This window comes from Canis lupus, chromosome 4 (genome assembly GCF_003254725.2).
Source record: "Canis lupus dingo isolate Sandy chromosome 4, ASM325472v2, whole genome shotgun sequence".
Taxonomy (NCBI): domain Eukaryota; kingdom Metazoa; phylum Chordata; class Mammalia; order Carnivora; family Canidae; genus Canis; species Canis lupus.
Genome location: NC_064246.1, coordinates 24,241,592 through 24,257,899, shown reverse-complemented (window position 1 = coordinate 24,257,899; position 16,308 = coordinate 24,241,592). Strand labels below are relative to the sequence as shown.

At 36.2% G+C, this 16,308-nt stretch overlaps 1 protein-coding gene across 11 annotated transcripts in view; it reads left to right on the top strand.

The window, feature by feature from the left end:
* CFAP70 (cilia and flagella associated protein 70) overlaps positions 1 to 16,308 on the top strand; it is a 95,576-nt gene that overhangs the window by 47,125 nt on the left and 32,143 nt on the right. For all 11 annotated transcript variants that reach the window (XM_025435022.3, XM_025435027.3, XM_025435024.3 and 8 more), the window contains 6 exons: positions 3,219 to 3,389; positions 3,574 to 3,654; positions 5,405 to 5,496; positions 13,362 to 13,422; positions 13,750 to 13,944; positions 15,643 to 15,774. In XM_025435022.3, the coding sequence (XP_025290807.1) occupies positions 3,219 to 3,389; positions 3,574 to 3,654; positions 5,405 to 5,496; positions 13,362 to 13,422; positions 13,750 to 13,944; positions 15,643 to 15,774 (732 nt within the window). The remainder of the gene's footprint in view (positions 1 to 3,218; positions 3,390 to 3,573; positions 3,655 to 5,404; positions 5,497 to 13,361; positions 13,423 to 13,749; positions 13,945 to 15,642; positions 15,775 to 16,308) is intronic.

Below are 16,308 nucleotides of genomic sequence, written 5' to 3'. Positions count from 1 at the left end.
AAACTTGTCTTGCAAGAAACACAAAAGGAAATTCTTCAGCTTGAAATGATATGGCACCAATTGCTAACATGAATCCACCAGAAGAAACAAAAAACACTAGGAATGGTTAAATTTAAGTTAATATAAAAGACTTTACAAATATTTTTTTTCATTTTTACTGTCAATTTCTTTGAAAGACATTATATAAAGCATTATCTTGTTGGGTTTATAACATATATAGATTTAATTTATATGATAATGGTAGCATAAAGGAGGGAGGATAGTATGGAACCATGGTTCACTAAAGTTTTTACATTATTTCAGAATTAAGTTAGTATCAATGTGATATAGATCTTAATTAGTTAGGGTGGCTAAGAAAATTGTGTGTGTGTATGTGTATATACATATTACTATATACAAATACATATGAATAAATAAATAAATAAATACATACATACATACACACACAGAGGAATTAAATGGGAGCATCACAAATATTTAACATTAAAGAAGGCATTTAAAGGAAGAACAGGGCAGCCCAGGTGGCTCAGCGGTTTAGCACTGCCTTCAGCCCAGAGTGTGATCCTGGAGACCCAGGATCAAGTCCCATATCTGCTCCCTGCATGGAGCCTGCTTCTCCCTCTGCCTGCTTATCCCTCTGCCTATGTCCCTGCCTGCCTGTGTGTGTGTGTGTGTGTGTGTGTGTGTGTGTGTGTCTCATGAATAAATAAATAAAATCTTTATTTATTTTTTTTTAATTTTTATGTATTTATGATAGTCACAGAGAGAGAGAGAGAGGCAGAGACACAGGCAGAGGGAGAAGCAGGCTCCATGCACCAGGAGCCTGATGTGGGATTCGATCCCAGGTCTCCAGGATCGCGCCCTGGGCCAAAGGCAGGCGCCAAACCGCTGCGCCACCCAGGGATCCCCAAATAAAATCTTTAAAAAAAGGAGTACCAGAGGAACAAAAAAGACAAGATATATAGAAAACAAATAGCAAAATGGCAAACATACATGTAAATACTTCAACAATAACTTTATGTGTAAGCAGCATTAAACAACCTAATGAAAGGATAGAGATAAGACTGGATTTAAAAAAAAATCAAGATTCAATAATATGCTGTCTAAAAACAGACAGACTGAGATTCAGATACACATAAATTGTAGTAAAAGGATGGAAAGGATATGCTATGCAAATGGAAAATGTAACATAACTGAGTGGATATATTTATATTATATTTATATATTTATATCCAACAAAATAGACTTCAAGGAAGTACTAAGAACATAGAGCGGCATGTCATAATGATTAAAGGGTCAATTAATCAGGAAGATAGACTTTATGAAGTATTATATATAGGGACACCTGGGTGGCTCAGCAGTTAAGCGTCTGCCTTCAGTGTGATCCTGGAGTCCTGGGATTGAGTCCCACATCAAGCTCCCTGCATGGAGCCTGCTTCTCTCTCTGCCTATGTCTCTGCCTCTCTCTGTGTCTCTCATGAATGAATAAATAAAATATTTTATTTTATTTTATTTTTTTAAAGATTTTATTCATTTATTCATAGAGACAGAGAGAGAGAGGCTGAAACACAGGCAGAGGGAGAAGCAGGCATCATACAGAGAGCCTGATGTGGGACTCGATCCAGGGTCTCCAGGATCACGCCCCAGGCCGCAGGCGGCGCTAAACCGCTGCGCCACCGGGGCTGCCCAATAAATAAAATATTTTAAAAATAAAAAATAAAGTATTATATATAATAAATACATAAATTATAAATGTATACACACCTAACAAAAGAACCTCATGGTACTTGAAGCCAAATCCAACAGAATTGAAAGGAGAAATAGATAATCTGACAGTAACATTTAGAATTTTCAATATTCTGATCTCAATACTTGGTAGAAAAGCTATATATAAAATATATGTTAAACACTAACATAGCATACAATCCAGAGAATCATTTTTAGGAACTTACCCAAGAGAACTGAAAACCTGCATTTACACAAAGACATATATGTGAGTATTTATAGTATATCAGTGAAACTATCACCATAATCGAGATATATATAAATATCCATTACCTCACTGCAAAGTTTTCTTGTGTCTTCTCATACCTCTGACCATTCTTCCTCTCTTTATTTTTTGGTCTGGCTTCTTTCACTCAGCATAAATTATATTTAGATTTCATCCATGTTGTTTAATTAAAAAGTTGTTATGAGATTCTTTTCCAGTCATTTACCTAAAGTTTGAATTTTACCATACAAAGTTTTTATTTTTTTAAAAGATTTTATTTATCCATTCATGAGAGACAGAGAGAGACATAAGCAGAGGGAGAAGCAGGCTTCATGGAGGGAACCTGATGTGGTACTCGATCCCAGGACCCCAGGATCATGCCCTGGGCCAAAGGCAGGCGCCACCCAGGGATCCTGATACAAAGTTTTTAGTTTGAACTTTAAACTTGCCCTATTTTTCCAATTAGAGTTGATAGGCCAACTAGTAATTAGATAATATATATATTTTTAAGATTTTATTTATTTATTCATGAGAAACACAGAAAGAAAGGCAGAGACATAGGGAGGAGTAGGCTCCTTGAAGGGAGCTCGATGTGGGACTCTATCTGTGACGGCAGGATCATGCCCTGAGCCAAAGGCAGATGCTTAACTGCTGAGCCACCTAGGCGTCCCGGATAATATTTCTTTCTTTCTTTGATTTCCCCCTAGATTTTTTTCTTTTTCTTTTCTTTTCTTTTTTTAGATTTTATTTATTTATTCATGAGAGACACAGAGAGAGGGGCAGAGGGAGAAACAGGCTCCCCACAGGGAGCTCAGTGTGGGACTCGATTCCAGGATTCTGGGATCATGCCCTGAGCCAAAGGCAGACAATCAACCACTGAGCCAGGAATCCCCTGGATAATATTTCTTATACATAAATAAATTCTACCACTTGAAGTTAATCTGAAATTATGTATCAAAGATTAAGAGCTTTCTGGGAATAAGAGTTATGAAACAAAGATCTCTTCATAATAATCTAAATAATCGGATAGGCAGCTAACTTTCTATGATGGTTTTACCTGCTCAGCTGGATGGCAGTCAATAAAGTTTTTCATTTCTGCATCTCCCTCTGACTCTACAATGTTGAGATTATCTAGAAAACTAAGTGAGAAAAATTAAAACAGAGGTCTTTCAAATTTGTCTCATTTGTCTGTGATTCATTGCATTTTTGTTTGTTTGTTTCCTTTCAGACCAAATGTTCATTTAGCTTGTTCCGGGATACTGGCCATCATTTGGTTCAGAATAATAAAATAGGAGGAATTAATTCTCCATTGTCTAAACCTGCTGTTTCCAAGAACGTAAAAGAAGATAAAACAGTTAAAGAAAAGGATATAGAAGGAAAGCCTAGGCCTGGAGATATGGTAGGTTGTTGAGAAGGTGATGATTTTGCTAATTTTGTTACATTCCAGAGGCTTATACTGATTTATTATATGGTAAATTGCATCAGTTTAGTTTGCATTTTCTTGCAATATAATGATCATTATTCCTGACGTTGTGAAGATCATGTAAGAGTTCAGTTTTTGAGGTGTGTTCATTTTCTTTCAGCAACCACCTAGTATAAAATCTCAAAGCTCAGATACTCCTTTGGAAGTTGAACCCCCTCTAAGCCACAATCCAGAAGGACAGGTAATTATGCATAAAGAGTTGGAAAATTAAGTATGGTATTGTGAAAAACTCTTATCTTAATTACCATCCCATATTTGCCATGACTAGTTTATGACTTTGGATAAGTTTCTTTGTCTCGTTAAGACTCTCTAAAATGGGCAGGTAGTACCAAATTAACTTTAAGGTCCTTCCTAACATTATGAGTTTATGGCTTTTATTAATTCTATATTATGTACTAGGAGGGATGCAAAAATGCATGATCTGCAGCATTTATTCATCTGTACTCAGGACACTCAACAGTCTGGTGGGTGAAACAGATTGGTACATAACTAACCATAATACAGAATTTTAATGAATGCTGTAATAGAGGTACAAATAAAAGGGCTGCAAGGTCTCAGAGAAGACAGATTAATGACTGTTAGGATGGAGCAGTCTCAGAAGGCTTCATGGAAGAGGTGGCATATGTGCTAAGTAGTGAAAGATGAAGAGAACACTGCCAGAGGAAGATGACAGGATTGGCATTTCAGGGCCAGGAAATAGCTTGAGTCAGGGCACAAAGAAGATAGCAGAATTTGGAGTATGTCAATTAAATTAGTATACAGCACAAAGAAATGAAAAGAAGGGAGAGATTCTGGAAGGAAGTGAGAAAGGAGGCAGAGAGGCTGCACTGAGTTATAGAGAGACTTTGAAAGGCTTGGTATAAAGTTTGGGTTTCATTATATAGGTGATGAGGAACTCTTGAGCCTCTTCCTGGAGACTCACATTAAAATTTTTTATGTCATGTGGAAATAAAATCTTATCTGTATTTAAGGGTAGAACTCTTGCAAGGATGAGAGGGAGAGAGAGAGAATGAACAAGAGAATGAATTTGGGATAGAGGCTTCAAATATCGGTTTATAGGTTTTTATCATAGTAGAGATGAATGTTGATGCCAGTTTGATTTAGGAAAGAGGCTGTAGTAAAGAAAGTCAGAAACTTGAAAAGACAAGATCTAGAATTGGGAAGTTTGAGGGTGCTAAGGAAGAAAAGCTAAAGATAACTCAAGTTTCAAGCCTTACATTCTAGAAGGATGAAAAAATTATTAAGAGAAATGTCAAAAGAGAGGTTAATATAAGGGAAATGATAAGTTCAATTTGGGATGTTATATTTAGGATACTGGCAAGATTCTGGAAGTGTCCATCAGGTTGCAGTTGGTAGATAATGATGTGGATGCTGTGAGTGGGAATATCAGAACATTATGTGAATATTTCTTCAGGTCTTCAAAGATTTGGTGGCAGAAAGAATAGCATTTACTTAAAACATTTCCAAGAAATGTGCTGAAGTGCTTCAGCTGAGGTAGAAATTTCCAAGAATAAAATTGGAAATGCGGGGATCCCTGGGTGGCTCAGCGGTTTGGCGCCTGCCTTCAGCCCAAGGCCTGATCCTGGAGTCCCAGGATCGAGTCCCACATCGGGCTTCCTGCATGGAGCCTGCTTCTCCCTCTGCCTGTGTCTCTGCCTCTCTCTCTATCTGTGTCTTTCATGAATAAATAAATAAAATTAAAAAAAATTGGAAATGCTTTTCTGCAAGAGATAACCACTGTTACTATTTTCTTTCAGTTATTTTTCTTTTTTTTTCAGTTATTTTTCTATATTAAAAATATAGAAAGATCAAGCTCTATACAGATAGTTGGATATGCAGTTTTCTTACTTATATTGTGAATGTTATGTTACTAAAATTTGTTCATAAATATCTGTTTTTAATGGAAAGAATAAATTAAACTATCTTTACAGCAATATGTAGAAGCAGGGACATACATCGTGTTGGAGATTCAGCTGGACAAAGCCTTGGTTCCAAAGCGAATGCCTGAAGAGCTAGCCAGAAGGTGTGTAGCAATGGTTCTTATATTTGTTTTGCAAAAACATTTTAGGTATAAATAAAAGGAATTCAGATTGTCTTCATAAATATAGTTTTCCATGCTTTCTGCCTCAGATGAAGTTTTCTTTGTTCCTGTTGTTTTCTTATTACAAAAGCATTATGTGCTCATTATTAAAAAAAATAAAGGTTTTGAAAAAATTGAGATCAGCAACTATACAAAAACACTCAGATTTCTACTCACTCAGTGATAGCCACTTAAAAAAAACTAGTATTATCCTTCTGGAATTATTGTAAAGTTTCTATATTACACACATAATAATATATAATAATGTGTAATATAGAAACTTTACTCATGTCATAAATAAATAAATGTAATTTTTAAAAATAAATGTAATTTTTAAAAACTGTTTTTATATTGTACCATAGTGTTTTGATTGTGTTTCTAGGAAATTGTCCATTTCATCTAGGTTATCCAATTTGTTGATAGACAATTGTTCATGATATTCTCTTACTATTCTTTTTATCTCTTTAATAAAATGGGGAGGAATGTCCCCATTATTTATTTCTGATTTTAGTAATTTGAGTCTTCATTCTTTTTTCTTGTGGTTACCTTGGGAATTATAATGACTATCTTAAACCTGTAACAACCTAATTTGAGAATACCAACTAAGCTTCAATACTATTCACCCTGCTCCTCTATGTCTCCATCTTTCCCTCTTTATATTATTGTTGTCACAGATTTTGTTTATTTATTTAAAGATTTTTTAAGATTTATTTTTTAGAGAGAGAGGGTAAGAGGGAGAGGGAGAGAGAGGATGTCAAGCAGACTCCCCACTGAGTGCAGACCCAGACACGAGGCTCAGTTTCACCACCCTGAGATCATGACCCAAGCCAACCAGGCTCCTACCACAGATTATATTTTTATACGTTGTGCAAAAGATTAGCACAGATTAGCAAAGATTTCTAGCTGCTATTTTATGCATTTACCTTCTAAAAACAAGTAAAGAGGAGTACAAACCAAAAGTATGATAATACTGGGTTTCATATTTACCTTTACCAGTATTCCCTATTTCTTCAGTTACTTACTAATGTCCTTTCATTTCAGCCTGAAGGGCTCCCTTTAGCATTTCTTATAGATTAGGTTTTACTAATAGACTCTTTGTTTATTTTGTTAATTTCTTTTTCATTCTTGAAGGGTAATTTGCTGTATATAGAATTTTTGGCTGACATTTTTTTCTTTCAAAACTTTAAATATGTTACTCTAGTACCTTCTGGCCTCAATAGCTTGTGTTATTCTTATTGACATTATTGAAATTATCTGTTTATCTTAGGTGACAAGTCACTCTTCTCACTGCTTTTTGAGTTTTTCTCTTGTCTTTGGCTTCTGTCAATTTGACTACAATTTGTCTTAGTATAGATCTCTTTAAGTTTATTCTGCTTGGAAATTGTTATGCTTCTTGGATGTATAGATTCATGTCTTTCTGCTCCTTTTCCTCTCTCTTCTCCTTCGGGGATTCCCATAAGGTGTATATTGATTGTACAAATTGTGTATGTTGATTGTGTCCCACAGATTTTAGTCCCTGTTTACTTTTTTTCATTTGTTTTTCTTTATGTCCCTCAGACTAGGCAATTTCAATTTTCCTATATTCAAGTTTGTTCATTCTTTCTTCTGCCAAGTCAAATCTGTTGAACCCTCTAGTAAATTTTTCATTTCAGTGATCGTACTTTTCAACTACAGACTTTCTATTTTGCTCTTTTAATAATTTGTCTCTTTACTAATATTCTATTCTTATTTTGCTTATACATCATTTTCCTGATTTCTCTTAATCTTTTGTTTGTGGTTTCCTTTAGCTCTTTGAGCACAAGTTGCTTTATTTCACATCTTTTTGTACCAAGTCCAATGTCTGGGCTTCTTCAGGAAAAATTTCCATAAATTTCTTTTTTCTTTTGAAAGAGCCATACTTTTACTTTTTAATGCATTTTGTGATTTTTTGTTGTTGAAAACTGAACAGTTTGATATTATGATGTGGGAACTTTGGAAATCAGATTTTCCCCTTCCCTGGGGTTTGCTGTTCTTAATTATTGAGTTATAGATTGTGTTCAGTCAGTGTTTTGATTGAGATTTTCTTAAATGCCAGGATCTTAATATAATAAAATAAAAATAAAACAAAAAATCTTTTAAAAAATCTTTGTGAATGACTCCATGCTAGAGCATTCTTTTTTTTTTTAAGATTTATTTATTTATTTTTGAGAGAGAGAGAGAGAGAGAGAGAACATGTGAATGGGGAAAGGGGCAGAGGGAGGGAGAGAAGCAGACTCCTTGCTGAGCAAGGAGCCTGAGGTGGGACTCAGTCTCATGACCCTGAGATGATGACTTGAGCCAAAATCAAGAATGGGACACTTATCTGACCCAGGTGCCCCTGGAGCATTCTTTTAACTCTTAACGAGGCTGTTTGTAATTCTGCCTCAGCCTTCACTTTCTGCTTCCACTGGGATTATAGATCAGTCAGTGGTAGAAGCTTAGGGTCTTCTCAGCTCTTTTCTGAACATGTATCCTGTCCTGAACATGTGTGCAGCTTTCTAAATTCTTCTACACAAGTACTTTGAATACCCTAATTTCCAAAAAACCTGTCAGGCTTTTCTTCCTAGGCCTTAGGTGGTTTGTTGTGTGGTAACCATAATCTTCTGTCCCACAGAGCTGTGAGTTTTTGATAACCTTACCATGTTTTAGGGCAATGCACACCCACTGGTTTTCTACCATGAGTGGATTTCAAGAAAGAAGAAACAGAATTGAGCGCCTTATGTCAGTCATTCAAGTAGCCCCAGATAGGTTAGAACAAATGAAATAACTTGGGAACAAAGTCTGCTCTGCTTCTCCAGAATCAGAGCCCAGTGTGCCACACTGGAAATGTTGGTTTCCATTTTCAATTTGCCACTGAGCTGGGAATGGGGTGAGGCAAGGGCAAGTAAAAATGCCACAAAGCTGTAACACTATTGTAATTGCCTTTTTCTTACTTTGGTATTTGCTTGGTTGCTATAAGCCTTTGACTGTCTTCCACAGTTCTGGCAGAGTTGGTTCTGACAGTTTCTTATTGTATTTTTCAATGTTTCTACAGAGGGATGGGAGTTTAGAGTTTTTTACTCTATGATTTTGCTGACATCTAGACTTCAACTTGAGGAGCACTATGCTCAGTGCAGGATGAAAGGAAATGATAGCTTTTTATCTTGGAGGTTATTTACTACTGAAACTTATTTTTAAGGGTTTTGATAACTATCCCCATGTTGCCTTCCAAAATGTTTGCAATCCCACAAGTGATAATATGAGCCTACTCCTTCTTCATACATTCACAACACGTTTTTATATTTGCTATTTTGACAGGGGAAAAAGTTTCTCATTTTAATTTTAATCTACATTATAAATGATTCAGTGAGATTAAACATTTTTTCAAGTATTAATCATTTAGAGGTGTTCTTTTGAGAATGACTTGCTGGAAGTGGTACATTTATCCTTTATACCAAAAATTTCAAAACTTTTTATTTTTATTTTTTAAAAATTTTTATTTATTTATGATAGTCACACACACAGAGAGAGAGAGAGAGAGAGAGAGAGGCAGAGACATAGGCAGAGGGAGAAGCAGGCTCCATGCACCGGGACCCCGACGTGGGATTCGATCCCGGGTCTCCAGGATCATGCCCTGGGCCAAAGGCAGGTGCTAAACCGCTGCACCACCCAGGGATCCCCAAAACTTTTTAAAACTGTTTAGTCTCTTTCCAAAAATAAGTTGATAATATTTACTATAAATTACATATATAAAAATAAAGTTGATAAACTGGAAATAGAGAGTTAAAAACTCAAGTTCTGGAAACAAAGAGGAGGCAAGTATTAAGTAGAACTTTCATAAATAAGCACCAAATATTAGTTCTCTAACAAAAAAGGAAGTCCTATAAATTTATGCAGCTTTAATCATAAAGGAGGACCCATACTAGTTCCAAAAGAGATCAGATTTCCTCCTGGCATTAAATTCTAAAACAGATTTCTCATTTAAGCTCTTACATAGGGAATATTGAGTGACAAAATAACAGCATGCTTAATGAAGGTTTTATAGCAAATGTAGGTGCAATTTTTTATAATTTTTTATTGAAGTATAATTGAAATTTAACATTGTATTAGTTTCAGGTGTACAACATAATGACTCAATAGTTGTATACATTGTGAAATGATTATGACAACAAATCTAGTTAAAAATTTTTTTTCTTGTGATGAGAGTTTTTAGGTCCACTCTTTTAGCAACTTTCAAACATGCAATACAGTATTATTTCTTGGGGTTTTTTAAAGTTCTTTTTTTTTATAGTAATCTCTATACCCAACATGGGGCTTGAACTCATGACCTTGAGATCAGTCATATGCTCTTCTGACTGAACCAGCCAGGTACTCCTCAAATATGCAGCACAGTAGTATTATTTTATCTTATTTTTAAAAAGATAAGTTCATTTTAGAAAGAGATGGGGGGAGAAAGAGAGAAAGTGTGATGGAGAGGGGCAAAGGGGAGGGAGAGAGAATCTCCAGCAGATAACCTGCTGAGTGCAGAGCCTGATATAGGGCTCAATCTCACAATCAGGAGTTCAGATCCTGATGTCAGGATCAGGACCTGAGCCACCCAGGTGCCCCTATTCTTAGACTTTTTAATGAGATATGGTTATTACCTGAAAGTTTTTCTTTGGCTGTAGGGAGGTAGAAGATAGATTTCTCCTCCAAGTTAGCCCAAATGACTATTATAGAGCAAAGGAAAATTAAAATGGCAGTGTTAGAAAATCAGACCCAATACTCATAAAAGGTAATTTGCCTTTGGTTCCTGCCTGAGGCATGTATATATATATATATATATATATATATATATATATATATATACACACATACATATACATATATATATATATCTGCTGAATCTATGTCAATGTATAATAATATACATAAATTTAATGCATTCTTGGGCAGCCCAGGTGGCTCAGCAGTTGAGTTGTCTGCCTTCAGCTCAGGGTGTGATCCTGGGATCCAGAATTGAGTCCCATATTTATGGGCTCCTTGCAGGGAGCCTGCTTCTCCCTCTGCCTGTGTCTCTGTCTCTCTCTCTCTTTCTCTGTGTGTGTATGTGTGTCTCATGAATAAATAAAATCTTTTTAAAAAATCCAATGATGGGGGTCAATCCAATGTTTCCAGGGTCATTGTGACCTATTATTAGTGAGTAATTACTCAGTCCTCTTTCAAGCACTTTATTTACCAGGCTCTCAGGATATCATACCCTCTTGGTTTTATTCCTCCTCCTCTGGTCTTCTTTATCTCTCCAGCTTCTGATGTTGGAGTCTCTCAGAGCTCAGTCTTTGGACGTTTATTCAATCTACCTTAACTTTCTTGGTTTTTATCTAATCTCATGGCTCTACTACCAGCTGTATCCTAATGGCTCCCAAATTTATATATGGAGCCTGGACCTTTCCTGATCTAATATGGAGAGAGGTCATATATCTATTTCTCATAAACTTTCTGGTCAGAGTCATAGTAATCTCTCACCTGGTCTCCCTACATTCTACCTTTCAGTTTATTCTTTTTTTTTTTTTTTTAAGTAACAGCTTTATTGAGATATAGTTCACCTAGCATTCACTTCACCCATTTAAAGCATACAATTCAGTGGCTTTTAGTATACCCACAGAGTTGTATAGCCTTCACCACAATCAATTTTATAATACTTTTCTTACCCTTAAAAAAAACCACATACATATTAGCAGTTGCTCTCCATTTCCTCCCAACTCTCATGCCAGCACCCAACCCAGAACCCTGCAGTCATAGGCAACTATGTATCTAATTTTTGTCTGTATAGATTTTCCAGCCTTGGACATTTCATATAAATGGAATGATACAATATGTGGTCTTTGTGACTGGCTTTTTTCATGTAACATAATGCTGTCAAGGCTCATCCAGACTATAGCATGTATCAGTACTTCATTTCTTTGTTGTTGAATAATATTTAACTGTGGTATATCACATTATTCCACATTCTTCAGTTGATGGACATTTGGGCAATTTATTTTATACTGATTGTGTTAAAATGGAGGTCAACTCCTGTAACTAACTCCTCTGCTCAGAAACTACTAGTGACTCCCTGGCACACTCTGAGTAAAAGCCTAAGTCCTTACAATGGCCTACAAGTGCTAACATATTCTGTATGTACATTGCTCTCACTTTTTCTGTCCAGCCACATTTGGCTTCCTGCTGTTCCTCACAAATGCCAGGCACACTGTTGCAGCAAGGCCTTTACACTTTCTGTTCCCTTTGTCTGTACTTTCCTTATCCCAGATATCTACACAACTTGCTTCCTCGCTTCCTTGAGATCTTTACTCAAATGTTACCATCTCAGTAAGTGGCTTGAGGAAATGTGTTTCCCTATTTCACCACCCTAACCCCCAACATAGTCTGTCTGCCTTACTGCATTATTTTTCTCCATGTCACTAACATATCACTAACATATTTATCTTAATCATTCTTTCTTTCCTCCACTAGAATATAAGCTCCATGAGGGAAATAATTTTTATTTATTTATTTATTTATTTATTTATTTATTTATTTAGATTTTATTTATTCATGAGAGACACAAAGAGAGAGGCAGAGACATAGGCAGAGGGAGGAGCAGGCTCCCTAATGGGAGCCTGTTATAAGACTCGATCCCAGGATCCCGGGATCACGACCTCAGCTGTAGGTAGACACTCAACCACTGAGCCACCCAGGTGCCCCTTGTCTAATTTATTTAATGCTCTATCCCCAACACTTAGAAAAGTTCCTGATGAATGATAGCGACTCAGTATATATTTTGAATGAGTGAATAAATAACATTGTCTTTGGAGAAGATATTGGGAGACCACACAACAGGGTTGTCAACAAGGTCCACAACAAGGAGACAATTTAATATATATTGTTTTATACTTCATAAGTTTTTAATCATAGGGATATATTACCTGTTAAAATAAATAAAACTAAAATTAGAAATTATGAGCAGAGGTAGACAATTACATAGGAACTATTAAATAAAAATTTAATTTGTGAATTTGATTGTAAACTTTAAGGCAATACTATATACTTCAATAGGATCTGAAATTATAAGGAAGAAGAGCTAAGAGTTTAATATCCTCTAGTTTTTGTAAGGTCTCCCGAAAATGGAAGTTAGAAGTTTTGGCATAAGTACGTTGACAGTGACAAAATATATTTTCTTAATCAGCACATCTGATATAATTATTATCATTTAATGCAGTCATAAATTATGTGTCAAGAGTATACTTTTTATCCTGGATAGAAAGGAAGGATAAGCATTCACTTGGCTGTACTGTTTAGATTTCCAAAACTTCATTCTTTCAGAGACTCTACAGGGTGCACCTAAAATGATAACACCCATTTCTTGCCAACTCCTAAGTCAAGCAATCTCTTGAGAGCAATAGCAGTTTTTAAAAAGGTGTAAGAGTAAAGCCAGGGCTCAAATTAGCCAAAAGTACAACCCAGCTACTTTCTGAGCAGCTACTTCCTGGGTTCTTCCCTATCTAGTCCACAGCCATATACTATTCTATGGTTCACATCTAGGTTTTACATGAGAGAATTGCAGTGCTCAAGTGTGATATGGGAACAGAACTTAGATCTCTCCCATATAGGCCCTTTGGAAGTAGGAACAAGAGAATAGAAATCTGCAGATAATAAAGTTTGGTTTTGTTTTGTCATTTTTTTCTGGTACAGGGTCAAGGAAATGATTTCTCCAAGGCTACCTCTTACTCGTCGGACAGGAAATCTGCAGATAATAAAGTTTGGTTTTGTTTTGTCATTTTTTTCTGGTACAGGGTCAAGGAAATGATTCCTCCAAGGCCACCTCTTACTCGTCGGACAGGAGGAGCTCAGAAGGTAAGTGCCAGAGCCAAGGTGAAACTATAAGTAATAAGGTGTTGAGTGCACTCATTTGAAAATAAGGCATAGACTCTTCAGTATGTTTTATAGAAGGGGTGAGAAATTGTAGCTTCACTATTTCCCTTCCTGGTTCAGTTTGTGACCAGTGACAAATAATGAATAGTGAACAGTATTTAATCTTGGCCGGTAGTTTCTGAGCTGAAAATTAAAGGGCAGTTTATACCTAAAGCATTATTGAACGTAAAACCCAATCTGGTTTCAGACTTCCATTATATATCTTGATCTCTTCGAGGCCTCTTTACCAGACATTTTGTATTTTCCTAGGCGGTAAGTGACTACCACACGCAGGTCAAGAATATTTCTAGAGCTATTCTGGATGAGTATCATAGGATGTTTGGAAAACAAGTGGCCAAACTGGGGAGTGATATGGATAGTGAAACCCTGGAGGAGCAGAAGTGCCAGCTCAACTATGAACTTAACTGCTCAGGAAAATACTTTGCTTTCAAAGAACAACTCAAGGTAAATATTCATTTACTTATTCAATGGATTTTTATGAAGCATCCTCTCTACATGCCTTATTATTAGTTTTTCTCTGGTCATGTTCAGCTATGCTTCTACCATTCTTGCTGTTGGTGCAAAGAGTTATGTTCCCTATGATAGAATATGAGAAGCTCCACTTGTGCAAAGCCTTGGAATGGTTCAATATCTATTCCAAGTGTGAGCTTTGAAGAAACTAAGTCATTACTTGAAGCTAGGCCAGATTTTGAGCCAGGTTTCATGTTGCTGTAGCAGGCAGAAACTATACTTGTACTGATTCCATGACTAATTATCTGTCTCCCATTTCCTATCTTTCCATAGTCCACAGAATCACTAAGATTTGAAAAATATTTACTTAATAATAATTTCCTACATAATAATGATTAACATTTATTGAGTGCTGTACACCAGAAAAATTTTTGAATGCTTCATATTTTACTAATTTAATCCTAACAACAACCCTGTGAGGTATATATTACTCATTTACAGGTAGAGAAATGCCATATTAATTGGTTAAATAATTTCCCCCAAGGTCCCAGAACTAGTAAAGGTTAAAGATGGGACTCAAGGGGGATCCCCGGGTGGCTCAGCAGTTTAGCACCTGCCTTCAGCCCAGGGTGTGATTCTAGAGTCCCAGGATCGAGTCCTGCATCAGGCTCCCTGCATGGAAACTGCTTCTCCCTCTGCCTGTGTCTCTGCCTCTCTCTCTCTCTCTCTCTGTCTCCCATGAATGAATAAATAAAATCCTAAAAAAAAAAAAAGATGGGACTCAAATTCAGGCAGTCTTCTTGCTCCAGAACCTACATTCTTAACTCCTACACTGGATTGCCACTCTACATTTACTATGCGTCCTGTACTGTAGTTATTAGATAGTAATAAGGTAAAAAACAACTGATGCTCATGGAGGTAAAGAGCTCTTCTCAGTAGGTGGCATAGTCACAACTTAGTTTGATTCCTTGTTCTACCATTATTAGATGGATGATCAAATGACTTTATCTTTCTGAGCTTTAATTTCTTTACCTAACAATGAGGAATAATACTATCACATGGGGTCATTTTGAGAATTAAATAATATAATGCATGGAAAGTGCTTAGTACAAAACCTGGCAATAATATTAGCTTAGGGGGGAAAAAGCTGTCATGGCTATAGCAATATGTTATCTGTATAGCATTTTAAACTTCACTACCTATCTGTTATCTTTCTTTGGCTTCTCAATCATCTTCTGAAGTAAGATAATAAGACCAGAAGTACACATCAATATACAATATACAAATGAGGAAAATGAGATACTAACTGTAATTTTTTAGGTTGTACAATGGCAGATTAGAACCAGAATTCCATTCTCTAGACTGTCATATCAGGCCTTTTTCTCTTGTATCATGTGGTCACCATGAACGATGTAATGCATAAACCTAATGCTGAGGTCTTCTTTAGCTTTATGACTCTTCACATGATATAAGTTCTGCACTGACAATATTAGTGATGATGTCAAGAAAAGAAGTCATGCAGAATATGTTGACTGGGGGAAAATCAGAAAGCTGACATTCTAGCAGTTACCAAAGGAGAAATCAATTACTTTCTGAAATTCTGATGAGCCTTAGACCAGACGCTCAAGGAAGGCCTGTGTTGTCAGCATGGTGCTGGACTCTAATCAAATGGATGATCTATGTCTCTTACAGCATGCCGTAGTAAAGATTGTGAGAGAGAAGTATTTGAAGACAACATCATTTGAAAGCCAGGAGGAACTGCAGACATTTATTAGTGAGCTCTATGTGTTCTTGGTGGATCAGATGCATGTGGCCTTAAACCAGGTAGATGCTCAAGAACTAAGAGCCCTTCCTTTTCTCTGCAGGGCATCAAAGTCTCTGAATGATTCCTTTCTTCCTTACTTCCTTTCTTGCTTCATTTAGCAAACATTTATGAGGTGTCTGCTCTGTGCTAGGCACTGACAAAGGAGAATAAGAAACTGCCTAAATTATAAAACTAATTTTGGGGAGAACAGGGAGAATAATTCAACTTCCTGGAATAATAAGTTTCATAACTGTCATAAATGTAATGGATAAAAGACATACATAAAATCACTTAATTCAATTATAAAACAAAAATCATTATTTTATTTATTCTGTGAATGTGTGCAATTCTGTTTGCTTTCCTGTGAATGTGTGCAATTCTCAGTTTGTTCTCCATGACTGGCAATCAAAACTAAGAAACATTATGAGCTTTCAGGTATTATACCTGAATGACAATGACACTTCAAACGTGCTTTTTCTTTTTTTCTTTTCTTTTTTTTTTTTTTCAGACAGGGGATGAGGGGGCAGTGGGCAGGGGGAGAGAGAAATTCCAAA